Below are 17,561 nucleotides of genomic sequence, written 5' to 3' on the forward strand. Positions count from 1 at the left end.
AAGCAGGATGAACTGACAAAACCAATGTAAGAACTGCAACAATGCAGAAAGCATTAACATATCACTAACCTCTCTTAAAATCCAGCAAAAACCAGCGGTAGCAGAAATAAAAATGAGTGTAGTCTCCGTTCTGGTGCATCAATTCAAACATCTCGGAGTCCAGTATTTGTATCAGTGACCTGCCACAAAAATTATAATGACCATTCAAAACAGCAGAGGAAACAAAAATGTAATAAATATATCTTTTCAGTCATTAACTGGCACAGAATCAGCTGTAGAACAAGAATCATATAAAACTCAGGAATCATTCTTTCCAATTCTGGTACTTTATACTTAGTACCTTAGAGCTGCTCTAAAGCATGTGACCACGAGCACTATAAGGATGTGCAGTTTTCTAGAGTATAGCTTATGTGCAAAGAAATATTTCTGGAAGAAACCTATACCATATGCATTTAAAACATACAGGATAACAAATGGATGCGTGAACAGGACACAAAAATAAATACCACATTTGAATACATATTTGTTACTCAAGAATAAATTTCAGTTGCAAAAGACAGAAATTTTCTTATCTTTATGATAAAACATAATGAAGGTATTATCAGTATCTGCGGAAAATGGTTGCAAATATTAACAATAATATTCAAATATCTGCTGTTGCTTCTTACTAATTCATTAACCCTTTCCCACCGATTTTTTTCTGGAGAAAGAAAACTCTTCTTTCATGCTATAATGCTCTTAGGTATTTTGTTAATGATTTTAGATGCAAGATTTACTCAAATATATTCATTCAAAATATACTTTGTACATTTGGCTTCTTTTTATGGACTAAAATAACTAATTTTGAAATATTCACTGTTGTAATAAACTGGTCATTCAATAATAACAATACAATATAACAATAATAATATTTATATATACAGTGGAATATAACAAACTAACCACATCCATATATTCTGGCAGTTACAAGGTGCCAAGTACTGCTACACTGACTTGTTGATGTTGTTATAGAGAAGCCCAACAGTTGGCAGCATGTCTATGTGATGACAAGATTGAACATTCACAAATGTGTACATGAAGTTTGCACTGGGTAAAAATATTTCTGTTCCAACTAAGAGACAGTAAAATTTAATGTACACAATTGTAGCCAATGGGTCTGAAAAGGATAACTATAAGCACAGACTTCTACATACATCTACATTCAGACACATCATGTATGGTTGAGGGTACCATCTAATAGTAACATTTCTCCCACTGACTCATGGCTGCTGCAAAGAAATAATAAAATACTCTTTTATATATCCTAAATGTGACTGTGGCCTCTTCAAAATGTGCGTGTAGGAAAGAATAGTATGTTCTGACAATGATAATCTTCTCTAGACAGTAATTTTAAAATTTTGCACAGAAGTTGTTCACAAGCTGCATGACACATTTCTAATAAATTATTTCACAGGAGTTTACTAAGTAGTTGTGTGTGTGTGTGTGTGTGTGTGTGTGTGTGTGTGTGTGTGTGTGTGTGTGTGCGGGTGGGGGGGAATTTCACTTAAACCAGATTTGCATGTGAAACTAACAGAACACCAACACCACTTAAGTGGCGCCAATTATTAGCATTATACTACAAGTTTAAATTGTGTTGTGATATTATTGGCACTCTCAAATCATAGATTAGTGACATTTCGTTTTGAAACACGTTCCTTGTATTTTTATTCACACTGGGTTCAAACAACAAATATGAGCAAGAAAGATCTATTGTGAATAGCATAAGAATATGCTTGAAGCTTTTGTTTCATACAGCTACATTCATAATAGACTATATATTCAGAAATGCTTGTGTAACTCTCTTCCTTTTATGTGTATTACAAAATATGAAACTGTATGGCACATAATTTTCTGTGAGAGTTTGATAAACATTTAATTTATTTTTCCTACACTCATAACCCATTCACAGAGAAGTGAGCACTTACTTTTGTATTGTATCACACTGCAATCATGACAAAGAAAATAAAGTGTATATGCTAACAGAAGCATGGTAGTTCTGGCTTATGTTTCATTTACATATTTTATGGCAATAAAGAGTTTTTTCACTCCTCATATGAGCACAAAATAAATGTATGCACTGGAAGTTTATGAGGTTCAAATCAGCTGATCTGTGCACAAGTTGTGTTTGTTTGTATATTACTTTTTAGTTAAACAGGTGTAACTGATTTACTACTAACAGAGGTTTCATTTAAATTCTTAAAGTGGAGAAAATTAATGATGAACAGTTACAATCCACAATGGGTAGTCTATTCACAATCTGTCAATAACAGTACAATGTGGTTATAAATCTACTTAATGTCCTGGAAAATGAATCCCCAGAGAACTTTCTGTAGGTTACAGCCTAAATAAATTTGTGTTGAGGCCAGTTTTGTTACCGAAACATAGAGGCCCTACAGCCTAAGTACTATATTAGTGGGTGCTTCACAATAAAATGAATGAGTGAAATTATAATTTTACACACATGCATAAACCACAATACCTCAATTTGGGACAGTATAACTTCATGTTCATTTGATATTCATTTGTTATTTTTGCAAGTCATCCAGTTTTGCATGCAACATTTGTTTTAACTGAGCCCCTTATATGGTTTTTGGTGCACCTTTACTGTCACACTCTGGACAATTACAGTCATGCTCACAACTATAATTTCAAATGATGCCATATCAAAAACTGTGCTGTGAGAAACAATAGGTCACACCACCACCACCACCACTGCAGTTTGCACATGGACAGTGAAGAGGACAGAGTAAAAAACTTATCATTTGTACTTTTGGAAATCCTTCAGTTTTTGCTACTTTTTCCTCTATGTGAGCATTAGTGACATAGTAGCTGAGGGTATCAAAAATCTACGGCCAATTGCACCAACTTTCATTAAACGTTAACCACAGTAAAGTCAGCATTTAGCCCTATTCAGTGCAAAATTCTTGTGCACAGACCTAAATAAAGTTAACCAAGGAAGTTAACCACAGTTAAATTTGACCATGGCTAACATCCAGTTTTCTTGAGATGACCACTGTTTTACACGCATATGGTATTACAATGGCGGTGTGTTTCAGTGTACTGAAATACACTCAAGGCTTCATATCCCATATTCCATACTTAAGGTGAACCCAGAGAGATTATTAATTTATTTAATCAAACTTACCGGAGCAGAATTAAATTTTACCTCCATGTGTAGCACACTGCTTGTTTTTCTCTAGCTACGGGAAAACACTACAGTCAGTGTTGTGAATTTTTTTATATTTATGGTATGTGAAGTTCAAAACTCAGATATACTTCTCCCAAAGCAGTTCAATGCATTTATCAAAATTTCTCAAGAAAATTAACTTGCAAGTTTTTGGTTCAAGTTTAGTATGCTAAACCAAGGTAGATTTTTTCAACAAGTATTGTCACTCTGTGGCATAGTGCTTGCTAACAGGGCCTGGGTTCAATTCCAGATGGATTCAAATTTTTTAAGTAAGGTGCAGGTTCTGTGAGCATTTACATAAAGCATAAAATACAAAAAAAATTCTCACCAAGCAGTAGCAGGAGAACACATCATAAAGGTACTGAAATTTGCCAGCTTTCAGAGCCAGTGGTTCCTTCTTCTGGCACAAGGGTTGAAGGGGAAGGAAGAGAGGTGAGGTTTACGAAATGGAGTGATTTTAGAAAAAGCAACCTGAACTCCGTGTCAGGAGAGAATTAATGGATGGTATGAGAAGGAAAGACTGACTTTGGGGACTGCTCCAGATGAGAGTTGAAAAACTGAGAGCTTACAGAAATGGGAACGGTAATACACAGGACACAGATAACTGACAAAACATCACACACAAGTTAATAAAAGTGGAAAGCTAAGCGCAGAGTGTGTGTGTGTGTGTGTGTGTGTGTGTGTGTCAGCATCAGCATGCACATGCATGCATGTGGAAGGGGGGATGGACAGATAATAAAATGAAAGATATAGAAAACTAAAAGGGAGAGAAAAAAGGAGTAGTTACTCAAAAGAATGCTGAGAGCAAAGAAATTAATGTAAATTAAGGCCATGTGGGTGGTGAGAACCAAGGACATGTAATGCCTGCAGAGTCCTGAGAAACTGGTGTTTCGGAGAAGAATCCAGATGGTGCATGTGTTCAAAGAGGCACCGAGGACATGACTGCCGTGTTGTACAGAAAGCTCAGTGTTGCCAGTATACACCGTCTATGGTTATTCATCCTAACTGATAACTTGGTGGTAGTCACACTGATGCAGAAGGCCAAATAATGTTTACATAACAGCTGCTACACAACATGCATTGTTTTACAGATGGCTCTCCCTCTGATAGTATATGTTTTCCCAGTTAATGGTCTAGTATAGGAGGTGATATGGGTTGCATAGTGTGCCTTACAACATGGATAGTCATGGGGATTGGAACCATATGTTAGGAAAATGGGTTTTGAAGGTGCATAGGGTCTGACAAGGATATTGTGGAGATGGGGAGGGCGGCGAAATGCTATTCTAGGTGTGATGGGGAAAAAGTCTGGTGGAATGGACCTCATTTACACCTGTATGAATATCAAGAGCTCAGATGGAAAACCAGTTCTAAGCAAAAAAGGAAAGGCAGAAAGATGGAAGGAGTATATAGGGTCTAAACAAGGGCAATATACTTGAGGGCAATATTATGGAAATGGAAGAGGACACAGATGGAGATGAAATGGGAGATGTGACACTGCGTCAAGAGCTTGACACAGCACTGAAAGACCTATGTCAAAACAAGGTCCCGGGAGTACACAACATTCCATTAGAGCTACTGATAGCCTTGGGAAAGCCACCCATGACAAAACTCTTCCATCTGGTGAGCGAGATGTATGAGACAGGCAAAATACCCTCAGACTGCAAGAAGAACGTAATAATTCCAATCCCACAGAAAGTAGGCATTGACAGGTGTGAGAATTACTGACTATCAGTTTAGTAAGTCATGACTGCTACATACTAACATGAATTTTTACAGACAAATGAAAAAAATGGTAGAAGCCAACTTCAGGAAAGGTCTCTTTGGATTCTGTAGAAATGTTGGAGCACATGAGGCAATATTGACCCTATGACTTACCTTAGCAAACTGATTAAGGAAAGGCAAACCTATGTTTCTAGCATTTGTAGACTTGCAGAAAACTTTTGACAATGTTGACTGCAATGCTCTCTTTCAAATTCTGAAGGTGGCAGGGTTCAAATACAGGGAACGAAAGGCTATTTACAACTTGTACAGAAACCAGATGGCAGCTATAGGAGTCCATGAGCATGAAAGAGAAGCAGCGGTTGGGAAGGGAGTGAGACAGGGTTGTAGCCTATCCGTGATGTTATTCAATCTATATACTGAGCAAGCAGTAAAGGAAACAAAAGAAAATTTGTACTAGGAATTAAAATCCATGGAGAAGAAATAAAAACTTTGAGGTTTGCTGATGACATTGTCGTTCTGTCAGAGACAGCAAAGGACCTGGAAGAGCAGTTGAACGGAGTGGACAGTGTCTTGAAGTGAAGATGTAAGATGAACATCAATAAAAGCAAAATGAAGATAATGGAATGTTGTTGAATTAAATCAAGTGATGCTGAAGGAATTAAATTAGGAAATGAGACACTTAACGTGGTAGATGAGTTGTGCTACTTAGGGAGCAAAATAACGGATGATTGTCGAAGTAGAGAGGATATAAATTGTAGACTTCGGAAGAAGAGAAATTTATTATCATTGAGTATAAATTTAAATGTCAGGAAGTTATTTCTGAAAGTATTTGTGTGGAACGTAGCCATGTATGGAAGTGAAACACGGACAATAAATAGTTTAGACAAGAAGAGAATACAAGCCTTCGAAATGTGTTGCTACAGAAGAATGCTGAAGATCAGATGGGTAGATCACATAACTGATGAGAATGTACTGAATAGAATTGGGGAGAAGAGGAATTTGTGGCACAACTTGACTAGGAGAAGGGACTGATTCTTAGGACACATTCTGAGGCATCAAGGGATGACTAATTTAGCATTGGAGGGCAGTGTGGAGGGTAAAAATTGTAGAGGGAGACCAAGAGATGTATACACTAAGCAGATTCAGAAGGATGTAGGTTGCAGCAGACACGTGAAGATGAAGAAAGTTGCATGGGATAGAGTAGCATGGAGAGCTGCATCAAACCAGTCTCTGGACTGAAGACCACAACAACAACAAATGCTGCAACTAGCCCTGCTGCTCCATTTCCAGAGTTCTCTTGTGCTATTCTGCCCCAGCCTGTAATTTATGTTGCAGTAGGTTTGCTGGTTCCCACTCTCATGGGTAAACCAGGCAAAAATGTCAACACTTTCATACAAAATTTAGTGGATGTAGGGAATCTGCCTCTGTGGGGCAATGAAGTGTTGGCCAGAGTTGCCAATCTTAAGTTGAAGGGAGAGGCTCATGCTGATATATTCCCTGGAAGTGCTGATAAGTACCAAGGTATCTGACATCCTTGAAAAAGGGCTATTGTATAGATATGGAAATAAGCACAGTGTTTGCTGTTATAGGGACAAACACTCTGTGGTATCATATATCAATTCAACAGACTCTGGTAGCTGTCAGACGGGATCCAGTGGATTGAAAGGAGCATGCCCACTGAACCACGTCTGTAGCAGCTCTGGACTGTGAGTGCCCTCTGTTGCAATATGGGATGATTGGCAGCAGCAACACAGCCCACTCACAATTGGAGCCTCTTTATTTTGTGGAGCTACACAGATGACGCATCAGGACTCCGACACAATTGTTCGTGTTTTAGTTCAGAGCACCTCATCCTTGTTGCCATCATATTAGATGGACTTTACTTCTTGCTACATTATTTGTAATGGGTCCTCGTAAATTTGGAGAGACACAAGTTAAGTAAATCTTCTGCTTACTATGTCGCCTTATTCACTATTAATTTATGCTCCTGTCCAGCTTTACTACAACAACAGTTGCTACACTACTCTGTAGCCCACCTCTCCTCACAGTTGCATCTGAAGTCATACTCAACACTTTCCTCCATATGTCAAAATTCTGGGAAGGATTTAGAGTGCTGTGCTGACCAAATTACTGCTGTGTTGTGTCATGTACATGTACTAAGGGACAGTAATGAAAAGAATGAGGTAGTACTCAGTGAATCAGAAGCTGGCTGTGTAGATGTATTTTTTCGCAAGGTTTACGTATAGGAACGTGCTGAGGTGAAGTGCCTTAGCAATTTCTGCACAACTCCCTGAACTTGACGTGCTGTGGTGCAAAATGATGTTGAGCCATAATACAGGTAAAGCTCATCCACATATAGTGACGGTTGAACCAAAAGCCTCACTGCAGTCACGATACCATTGAAGGCAATGACGTAAAAGGTTGTGTTTGGAACTGATCCCTGATGTACTTCAGTTTCCTGTACACATGATTGCTGAGGGTTGGCCCCATCCGTAGAAAATTCTGGATACAAATGGGTAAGCAGCCCCAAAAGTCTCACACGTGTAGTGTAGACACGATTTGGTGATGCCAAGTGGTATTTTACACCTTCTGCAGGTCAAACACACAGCAATCAGTTGCTGGAAATGGAAAAAAACCCTGAAAACTTGCCCTTTCAATCAGTACTGTGCAAAGGGTTTCCTCAGCTTTTGTCTCACTCATCAGGATTCCCCTGTCCCCCTTTCACAACTGCAATTCACTACCAGGAGGCAGCACCACTGCTACTATTACTAACAGTTCTGGTGTTAAGACAGAATTCAATAATGTCAACAAAAAACCCACCTCAGCATCAGATGAAAGTATCCCAATTATACATCATCTGCTCAAGTCATCTGAAATCCAGCAGTTGCCTCACTGGCTTATTTACATAAAAATTCTATTCTAGGCTGCAGCAACCTTTAAAACTGAGTCAAAAGGAACACTCCCTTGGCGAAAACCTATCTTGGTAGTTTATAGCTATCTTTAGCATCATCTTTAAATTATAATTTGTCTTACAAGGCTCATAAAACACAGTTACTTCTTTCATTCAAGGATATATAATTTCAGAGTGTATTTCAGAAACGCTAAAATATTGTGTTATGGTGATACAGAATGCTACAGCCATCATATAAGACTGAGCTAGTGGATATCAAGAATGTATCACTAGAGGCTATGAAGCAGACAGATTTCATCCATACCAATGATAGCAGCAATAAGTACACAGAAAAGATTAAAATCAGCTGGGCAATATCACAAAGATTCAGAAGAAGCCCTTGTGGCCAAAAGCTTGCTTGTTTAACAGTCTTATTGTTGTGCATGTCTGCAACTCGGCATCTCCACTATATGGTGAGTTGCAATCTATCCTTTTCGTAATACTGTCATATGAAACCATTAATTATGCTATCAAATTGAATTTGTTTCTTTCATCAGTGACTGACAGATAATTATACATTTAACATTATCCTAATCATGAAACTTCAAGACCAAAAATTACACTTAGAAATATATAACTGTTTTTTTTTCTTAATAAAATATCTTTGTGCTCTGATTATTACTTTGTTTACAAATGTTAGCATTTGACTTGCTGTATTGTTATCTTACAAAGTCTTTGCACCAATGAAGTGTGCTACCTTTGCTTACTGTAATGTAACTTCGTCTACAGACTTTCTGCGAAATGTTGGAGGAGATTGTTTGCAGGAGACCAACTCTGCAACTTGCTTTCATATTAAATGATGTGAAATTTATTTTATGAGCTGACTATGGTCGACTATGTCTTCATCAAGAATGTTCACATTTGTAATGTATCAGTATGAGAAGAAATATAAAACCAATCAATCTTAAAAGCAGAATTTAAATTGAAAGAGATCATTTTAAACTAGTGCCATTCATTATGTAAATGAAGAGTGTCATATTATAGACAGAGTTGAGTACAAGACTATACAATGATAATCCATGGTTAACAAGTTAGTGTTTTTTCATAAACCTGGTAACATCAGGCCCTCTGGAGGAGTCATCCTGAATTTTACTGGACAACAAGTTCAGCCAACACTATCTACGAAAAATCGAGATGATTATATTTATCAACTTAATTACCACTACAAACAACTTAAGAACAGTCTATCTACAAAGCTGTTTTCCTACTTAAAATGTTATACATTTATATTTAAGCTGACACTGACTTAAAGTAAAAAATCTCAATTATCTATATATTTCATTATCTTTGTCACTACTGAACTGAGTGAAAAGGGGTTTTTAGAATAGGAAAGATGGTAATCAGGACACTGGTGACAAGCAGCAGATAACAGTCATTGCTGGAACTGTATACTTTTGGAGGAAGAGAGATGTTAAGAAGTGTGATGTGCAAAGCCTTAAAAGCTTTATGTAAACATGAATGTTAAAAACTGTCAGATCCAGAAATGACTCCTCAATTAAAACTGGATGGTACAGCTTTACTTACTCTCTAGGCAGTCTCGCTACTCTATTAAGATGATGGATGAGAAAAAAATTGTATATAGTTTAACAAGAGGTGGGAAAGAAAGAGAAAGAGGAATATGATGGATCACACCTAATGAATAGGGGGAGGAAAGAAAGTGGTGTGACAGATTGAGAAATGAAACGATGCAAAATATGATGATGCAAAACATGCATTACTGTTTGATAGAAATAACTGGCCGTACATATTAATTTTTAGGGAAAATTATGAGCTTGAAAAAAGGAGGTACTTTGCCTCTTTCTGAAATACAACAGAGCATTGAATTGTGTGAAAATTGCAAGGTAGCTTGTTCTTGATGTGGACAGCATCAACAGAAGAGTTTGCACACGTTTTCGTTTCACAAATACACACGTATAGGATACTAGATGAGTGAAACCATGTGTTGGGATTCTGATGAGGTACCAGGTACTCAATTTCTTATGCAACATAATGAGGTGCATACACTGAGGAGCCAATGAAGTGGACATAGCATGCGCCAGTTGCATAATTCATGTGGCCACAACACTCTGGGCATATGAAGCACTGATATGATCAACTAATGGAAAGTAGAGAATGAAATAACAATATTATATTGGTACTCACCATATAGAGGAGATGTTGAGTCACAGATAAGATAGCAAAAGACTACTATAAATTTAAACTTTTGGCCAAAAGGCCATCTTTCGAAGCAGAGAACATGCACACATTCACAGAAATGCAATTAGCAGATGCGCACGCCCGCACACGTGCACCCCCACGCACGCACGCACGCACGCACGCACGCACGCACGCACGCACGCACACACACACACGACCAGTGTTTCCAGCCAAAGTGGCCAGAGACACTGGTCAGGTGTGTATGAGTTGTGCTAATGTGAAAATGTGTGCGAGTTCGCTATTTCAGAAGATGACGTTTTGGCCAAAAGTTTAAATTTTCATTGTGTCTGCGTATGACTCAATATATCCTCCAGATGGAGAGTAGTAATGTATTATTTTCATATTATTCTTGATATGTGCAGCAAATAGAGGGATATTGTAGATGTACCTCTCACAAGCATTAATGCTTATTTCTAACTGATTATAGAGTTTTTGCTACTAATGCAGTGTTTGGCACAACAAGTGATTGCCCAAATTTACATTTGACATCCTGCAGCATATACAGGCAAGTGGCAGTTTTCTTGCAATTGGAAAAAGTATTTTCTGCCCAGTTGAGATACTCATCCATAGTAACAGCGAAGTTGTTCACCATTTCTTGACAATGTATATGAGACAAATATGAGGCAACTGTTACTGGCTATGTGGCCAACTCCAAAGGAGGATGTCATCTGAAAGCAACATACTCTATGTTGTTTATGTGCCTACTAGCCATTCACACACCAACTATACTTTTAGTTGTTACCTTCAGTCTTTCCAATATTTGTGTACCACTTAGTCAAAAGGACCAGGAAGTGCCTATTAAGTCCTACTCATGAATTTGGTGTCAAAACAGCATTAAAAAAATGTACAGGATACAAACATTCAACATACCGCATATTGGCAAAGTGTGTATCCATAGCTCCCCCATGTGGAAAGTTGGCTGCCATTCGTTCCATGAGACGACAGAAACATGCATATGTTGTGGCTTCATCATCAAAGATGACAAGTAAAGGAGCAACCAAATCACACATTCCCTGCATGTAGCCAACTTCCAGATGTTCCCAAACATACCTACAAATAAATAGCATTTTAGAGAAGTAAAATATATAATGCTAATTTTTATTTATTTATTCTATTTGGTCCAGTAAATAGTTTTAGTACATTGTTTACATGTATGATATAGGACAAATCAGGGGTAAGATAGTTAATTTATATTTACAGTAGATATTAAGCATGACTACATGATCAACTCAGTCACTATACATAATGCCATAAAGTGACATAATACATAATTAACAAGATTTGATAAATTAGGTTTACTTATTATAATGTTCCAGAATTCAGAGACAGAGTAGAATCAATAATCAAGCAAGGAACATTTCAGCTTTAATTTAAATGTATCTGCTGATGTTATGTATTTTAAGTAAGAAGGCATGTGGTTATATAACATAATCCCAGCGTAATATAGTCTCATCTTATGCATAAGTTAGTACTTACTGTGTTTACTAGTGGGTTAAGCTTTGGCAGAGTTCTGTATGAGTGTAAATCATTTTTTTTTTAACTAAGGATGCCATCTTTTGAAAAAATTAAAGAAACTAGACAATAATGACATCTGGCAGTAATGTTTCTTACACTTGTGCCTACAATTGTGAAAATAAGTGCAAGTAACACTGGTCAACATCCACATATAGCTTTGATAACAAAAAAGTAAAATTATTTCATAAGTAATTCAATGCAAGGATTTGGTGATTCATATTTTGTACTACCTGCTTTTAATTCAGTGCACAAATGTAACATACTTGTTTAAGTCTTATAATCTGATCATTTCTCGTCTTCTTGGCAAGTAATAACCACATAGAGAAGGCGTTCAGTTGCAGACAGAGAAAATGAAAACGAATGCTAGAAATATTTCAGGTTTTGGACAAAATCCTCCTTCAGAAATAGAAAATGCACACATGCATAGACACAAACCAATTCCAAGAGCACAGATATCTCTCTCTCTCTCTCTCTCTCTCTCTCTCTCTCTCTCTCTCTCTGGTAAGGCCACTGCCTGCAGGCACTTAAGTCCTACTTTGACTATGTTTGACATAAACATCAATCTAGATGGGATAACTAGTGGGAGGATAGAGAGCACGTGGAATGGAGGATAGAGAGCACGTGGAATGCTGGAGTGGGAGCAGAGAAGTGGATAGGCAGGTGGAGGACAGGGACTATCAAGAGGCTTGTGCAGTGGGGAGGATTATGAGAATGAAGGATATGTTTTAAGTAGAGTTCTCACATGAACAATTCTGAAAGGTTGGCCTTGGTGGGAAGAATCCAGACTGCACAGGCTGTGAAGCAAAGTGAAGCACATCACACTGGGCGATGACATGTTCAGAAACTGGGTGGTCCAGCTATCTACTGGCTACAGTTTGTTGGTGGCCATTTATGATGAGTGACAGCTTGTCATGCAGAAAGACAGTGCTAGCAGTTAAGTTGGTAGAGCACATGACTAGTTTCACACGTTGCCCTGCCTTAATGCCTGTGATAGAACTGGAGTTGGTAGAAGTGGGAAGATGTATGGGACAGCTCTTGCATATAGCTCTATTGCAAGTATATAAGCTGTGAGGCAAGGAGTTGTGAGCAGGAATATACAAGCATATTGTGTAGGTTGGGAGGACACTGGAATACCGCTTTGGGAGGGGTGGGGGCAGAGCTTTCGTATTTCAGGGCATGATGAGAGTTAGTTAAAATCTTGGCAGGGAATGTTATTCAGTTGGTGGTACTGAGACAAGAGGAGTGCTTCTTTGTGGCCAGACAGTGAGTACATGGCGGACGGTAAGAGACTGTCAAAACAAGTCATAAGAGATCTGTTCCTCTACTGCGACAGCTGCTACCCATTCCATTCTTAGAACCCTCTTCCACACAGTCTAGCCACCTGTGACTATCACATCTGTAGCTACGAGCAGTCCCTCTCTCCAAATATGGCAAGAGTCTCACTGACAGACTGAAGTTAACCCTCCCTTTTTGTCCAGAAACACCCATGATTGAAGCAAATGAATCACATACTCCACCAGGGTTTAGACTACCTCTCACTGCGAATTGAAATGAGACATACCCTCCTCACTACCCTCCCCACCTCTCCCACAGTGGTACTCCACCAGCCTCCCAACATACAGAATATCCTTGTCCATACTTACTCTACTCCTGCTCCCAATTCCTTGTCTCATGTCTCGAAGCCTTACAACAGACATAGATGCAAAACCTGTCTCAAACACCTTCCCACTATCATCTGCACCACTCCTGTCACAGGCCCCTCCTACCCCATTAATGGCAGGGCGTCTTGTGAAAGCAATCACGTCATCTACTAATTTAGCTGCAAACACTATCATTCAGTGTGAGAAAGACATGAAGATAGACAGAATAAATAATGGAAGTCACCTCCTAACCTTACAAGAAAATAACCACATAGACAGTCCACCTCCAGTAGCTGAGTGGTCAACATGACAGAATGTCAATCCTAAGAGCTCGGGTTCAATTCTCAGCTGGGTTGGAGATTTTTTCCGCTCAGGGACTGGGTGTTTTGTGGTCCTAATCATCATCATTTCATCCCCATCGACGTGCAGGTCGCTGAAGTGGCATCAATTCGAAGGACCTGCACACGGCGAATGGTCTACCCCATGGGAGGCCCTAGCCACACAACATTTACATTTACCACATATACAAAACAAAGACTGAAAAGAAGCTACTACTAAATGATCACGTGAATATGACTAACCACTCCCTGTGTACACTGACTGATCACACAATACACAGCAGTCCCAATAGATGATCACAAATCCTATTTCCCTCTCAAATCTATAAATGAAAAAGAAATAATAATAAACAGTAAAAAAGTTAAAATACAAAAAAGAAAAAAATATATGTAAAAATAGATAATAAAATAAAGAATAGAAAACACACACACACACACACACACACACACACACACACACACACACAGAGAGAGAGAGAGAGAGAGAGAAACACACACACACACACACACACACACACACACACACACAGAGAGAGAGAGAGAGAGAGAGAGAGAGAGAGAGAGAGAGAGAGAGAGAATTGACATCAACACACAGACAGCACAGAAAAAAACAATTACAAGCAAAACCTGAGAAAGCTGGAAACACACACAGATATGAATGATACTCCAAATACAGAAAATGGCAGTTACAGTGCTGTATTTTACAGTGACCGAAAAAAAACCTGTAAGCTTTCAAACAATCTGCCACGAGAAAAAGTTGTTTGGCTCACAAATACTGACTCAGGCACTGATCTGTAAGTACTTTTGCATTTTATTATAAAAACTGTTTTGAATCTATAACCTGATTGTGCAAACAGTAACTTATACTTACAAATGAAAAAAATCATGTAATATTTCAGGACACTCAATGAAGATGCCTTGCAACTATGGTGAAACGCTTCTAGTTGCAAAAGTTAAATAAACACACTTGATGTGCACCATGCAAAAGCAATTTTTCTTTTGAACTACTACAATTTGTACGTAGCTGCTACAGAAATGGCTACCACAGAAAAGTTATTATATGGCACATTTTAAAACTTTTCTTTTTGATTGACTTACAAGACTTTTATTAACTTACGTGAACATAACATTTCGTAACTTCTCCAGATTATCAGGTGTAAAATACCAGTAGTTTCTGTCACACCTCTGAACGTCTTTATCAATGCGATGTAAATTCAAGCCAAATGTTTCCAGCAGTTCTGCCTGCAACAAAGTGATATGTTTAATTGGATGATGAAGAAGATGATGATGATGATGGTGATGATAATGATAATGATAATAAATGCAAAAAAGCTGTCATGTAAATGATGCAGATAAATGATACCACAAGGCACAATTACAACTATGTAAGATAGTAAATAGTTATCCCTCTATACACTGTCAAGTGTCACAGAGTTCAAAGCAGTTGAATTTACTTCCAAATGGGCACTCAACAACAACACTAAGTCTTTAGACCTAAGAGAGTAATTACACAAATGCAGTATAGGGTGTAACAGAGTGAGGTGGAACCCCCATTTTTGTTCTTGGACCACTTATATCATCAATATCTCTCTCTCTTTTTTATTATTATTATTTCATTTGCTCCAGCTTTGTGAACAGAATATATATGAAAGTTACACAAAATGAGTACTTTCTTATTCAAGCAGCAAGTCATACAATTATATTGGTCACAGAGTAATTTCACATGCAGTGATAAAAACAGTACAGTTAGTTTAACTGGGAATAATTTTCATAAATAAATCTTCACAATTTAAGATTCATCAACAACATGTAGAGATAAAGTTTGCAGCAAGTTAATTGATATTTCTGGCTGAATTGATATAGTTCATTTTGTAGACCTCATTCTCCTCTTCTCCACAAGCACTTTTTTCCCGAAAAACTTTTCATTTTGAAAATTTGTGATTATTTCCAAAATTCAGTCTATGGTTCTGTAGTAGCCATGATTTTTCTGATTCCAGAAATGCCCACTTCTAGTAGAAGAACTTGTCAAATTGCTAATTATTCAATTTTTAATATTTCTTGAACACTACTATGAAAATAACAGCTCTGCCATTGCAGTTGTGAGAAGCCTTAGAAGCTGGCAGGAGCCAAAAACCTTGCAGCAATTGGCCTGCTTACGCATTATGAGCCAATCCAGGTTGAGCATTGGAACACTGATACCACAGTGAAAAGACAGGGCTACGCTGGAACTGGATGGCCAGTTCCGCACCTTTGAGTGAAAGACTTGTTATATATGCCCACAGAAGCGGTACATCAGCACAACAAATGACCACTTAATCAGAATAAATACCCATCATTTCTAGCCAAAAGTGTGCTAGTTTGGCAGCACCAACCACAAGAAGAGCACTACACCAGGTGGTAATGTTGTTCTGCAGGCAGCCACTACGAGGGTGGACCTTCACTATCGTTAGTTCAAATGGAGGATCTGAGTCCATCTCCATGGATTTCCCACTTGTGAGCCACCTTCCAGCTCTCTCCAGCCACAGCAGACTTCAGCCCTGGAGGACAGCTGTTTGAGACCAGGGCAGTGCAGCCGCTCATTCTCCTATGCTGGTGCAGTTGATATGGTACCGCATGCCTTCGCTCACAAGGGCAAGTTCCTACTTATGAGGACTGACATCCCCTGCAAGAATAACATGGGGCCTCAGTGCTGCTGGCATTCCTTGCTGCAAGCAGCAAGCTGTGCATAGCTGGTGCGCACGCTGCTGCAAATACTCTGGGTGTCAGCATTCCTCCAGCTGTTCGTTTCACAGCTGCTTCTGGCCACCTACTGGCTTCAGCTACACTCTGTGTGCTGCGCTCATCATGTGCCAAGGTGGGACAAGGTCGCTGCATTGTTGTAGCTTGAGTCTGAATAAAGTATCTGACAAATTATACTGTTTTTATGAGATACGTATGGCCAACATCCTGACAACGACCCACCACCGCTATCCAACCCTGTTACCACTGAGGCCACCAACCCAGAAGGGTTGATCACACACAGCAACCGCACACAGCTTCACGTCACAGGTGCAGCTCGCAGTGTCAGCCTATAATGAAATCAGTGATCAAGATCTCTTGATTCTTCTACCTTTGTGTTCGGAGGAGATGGGTCAATGCACAAGGCACAATTTAAGGATAGCATTCATGAAGCCATTCGAACCAGCTTATTTATTGCAATTCTGTGACAATGGTAGGGAAAACAATTTGCTACCAGTAAGGTGTTCACTGTGCTACCAGGGCATTATAACAATATTGTGCAAATGATATATTGTTACTCACTATATAGAGGAAACAATGAGTCACAGAGAGGCACAACAAAAAGACTGGTATACAATTGAGTTTTTGGCCATGCCTTATTGTGAACCAGCTTCTCCATTTTCAAGCCCAAGAAGACCAAATAAATTTACTGTTCCTAAAAACTTTATGTTTTGTAAATTACAGTCCACAACGTCCACTAGAAGAACATATCATGTAAATAAATGTGATAAACCTCAGAGATTAAACTGGCAAAGAGCATGTTGTTATACTAATAGGTGTATTATTGCTTGAGAGAACTAGATTATGTTATTTGAAAGAAGGATGGAAGGAATATTAGAGTTTAATGCCCTGTAGACAGTGCAGGCATTAGAGACGGAGTACAAACTCAGATTACAAAAGGGTTGGATAGGAAATTAGACTGTGCCCTTTTCAAAGGAACCACGCTGCATTTACCTGAAACAATTTAGGGAAATCACGGAAACCAAAATTGGAAAGGTCAGATGGAGATTTGAACTGTCATCCTCCCAAATATGACTCTAGTGTGCTAACCAAGGTGCCTCCTCGTGCTCGATCATTTGAAAGAAGACTGCAATATAAATCTTATCTGAGACAGTAAGTGTGTCATCACATGTTGAAGGTGACTAGAAAGTTTCTCATTGCAGTGCACTAAATAACACAATATTAAATAGTAACAC

The 17,561-nt window shown here is 38.6% G+C and overlaps 1 protein-coding gene across 7 annotated transcripts in view; it reads right to left on the reverse strand.

Annotated features, from left to right (window-relative positions):
* The window catches only part of LOC126284259 (small G protein signaling modulator 1-like), a 263,420-nt gene that overhangs the window by 40,595 nt on the left and 205,264 nt on the right, over positions 1 to 17,561 (reverse strand). For all 7 annotated transcript variants that reach the window (XM_049983066.1, XM_049983065.1, XM_049983060.1 and 4 more), the window contains 3 exons: positions 14,705 to 14,829; positions 10,965 to 11,144; positions 70 to 179 (listed from right to left, as the gene is read on the reverse strand). In XM_049983066.1, the coding sequence (XP_049839023.1) occupies positions 70 to 179; positions 10,965 to 11,144; positions 14,705 to 14,829 (415 nt within the window). The remainder of the gene's footprint in view (positions 1 to 69; positions 180 to 10,964; positions 11,145 to 14,704; positions 14,830 to 17,561) is intronic.

This window comes from Schistocerca gregaria, chromosome 8, assembly GCF_023897955.1.
Source record: "Schistocerca gregaria isolate iqSchGreg1 chromosome 8, iqSchGreg1.2, whole genome shotgun sequence".
In the NCBI taxonomy this organism is placed as follows: domain Eukaryota; kingdom Metazoa; phylum Arthropoda; class Insecta; order Orthoptera; family Acrididae; genus Schistocerca; species Schistocerca gregaria.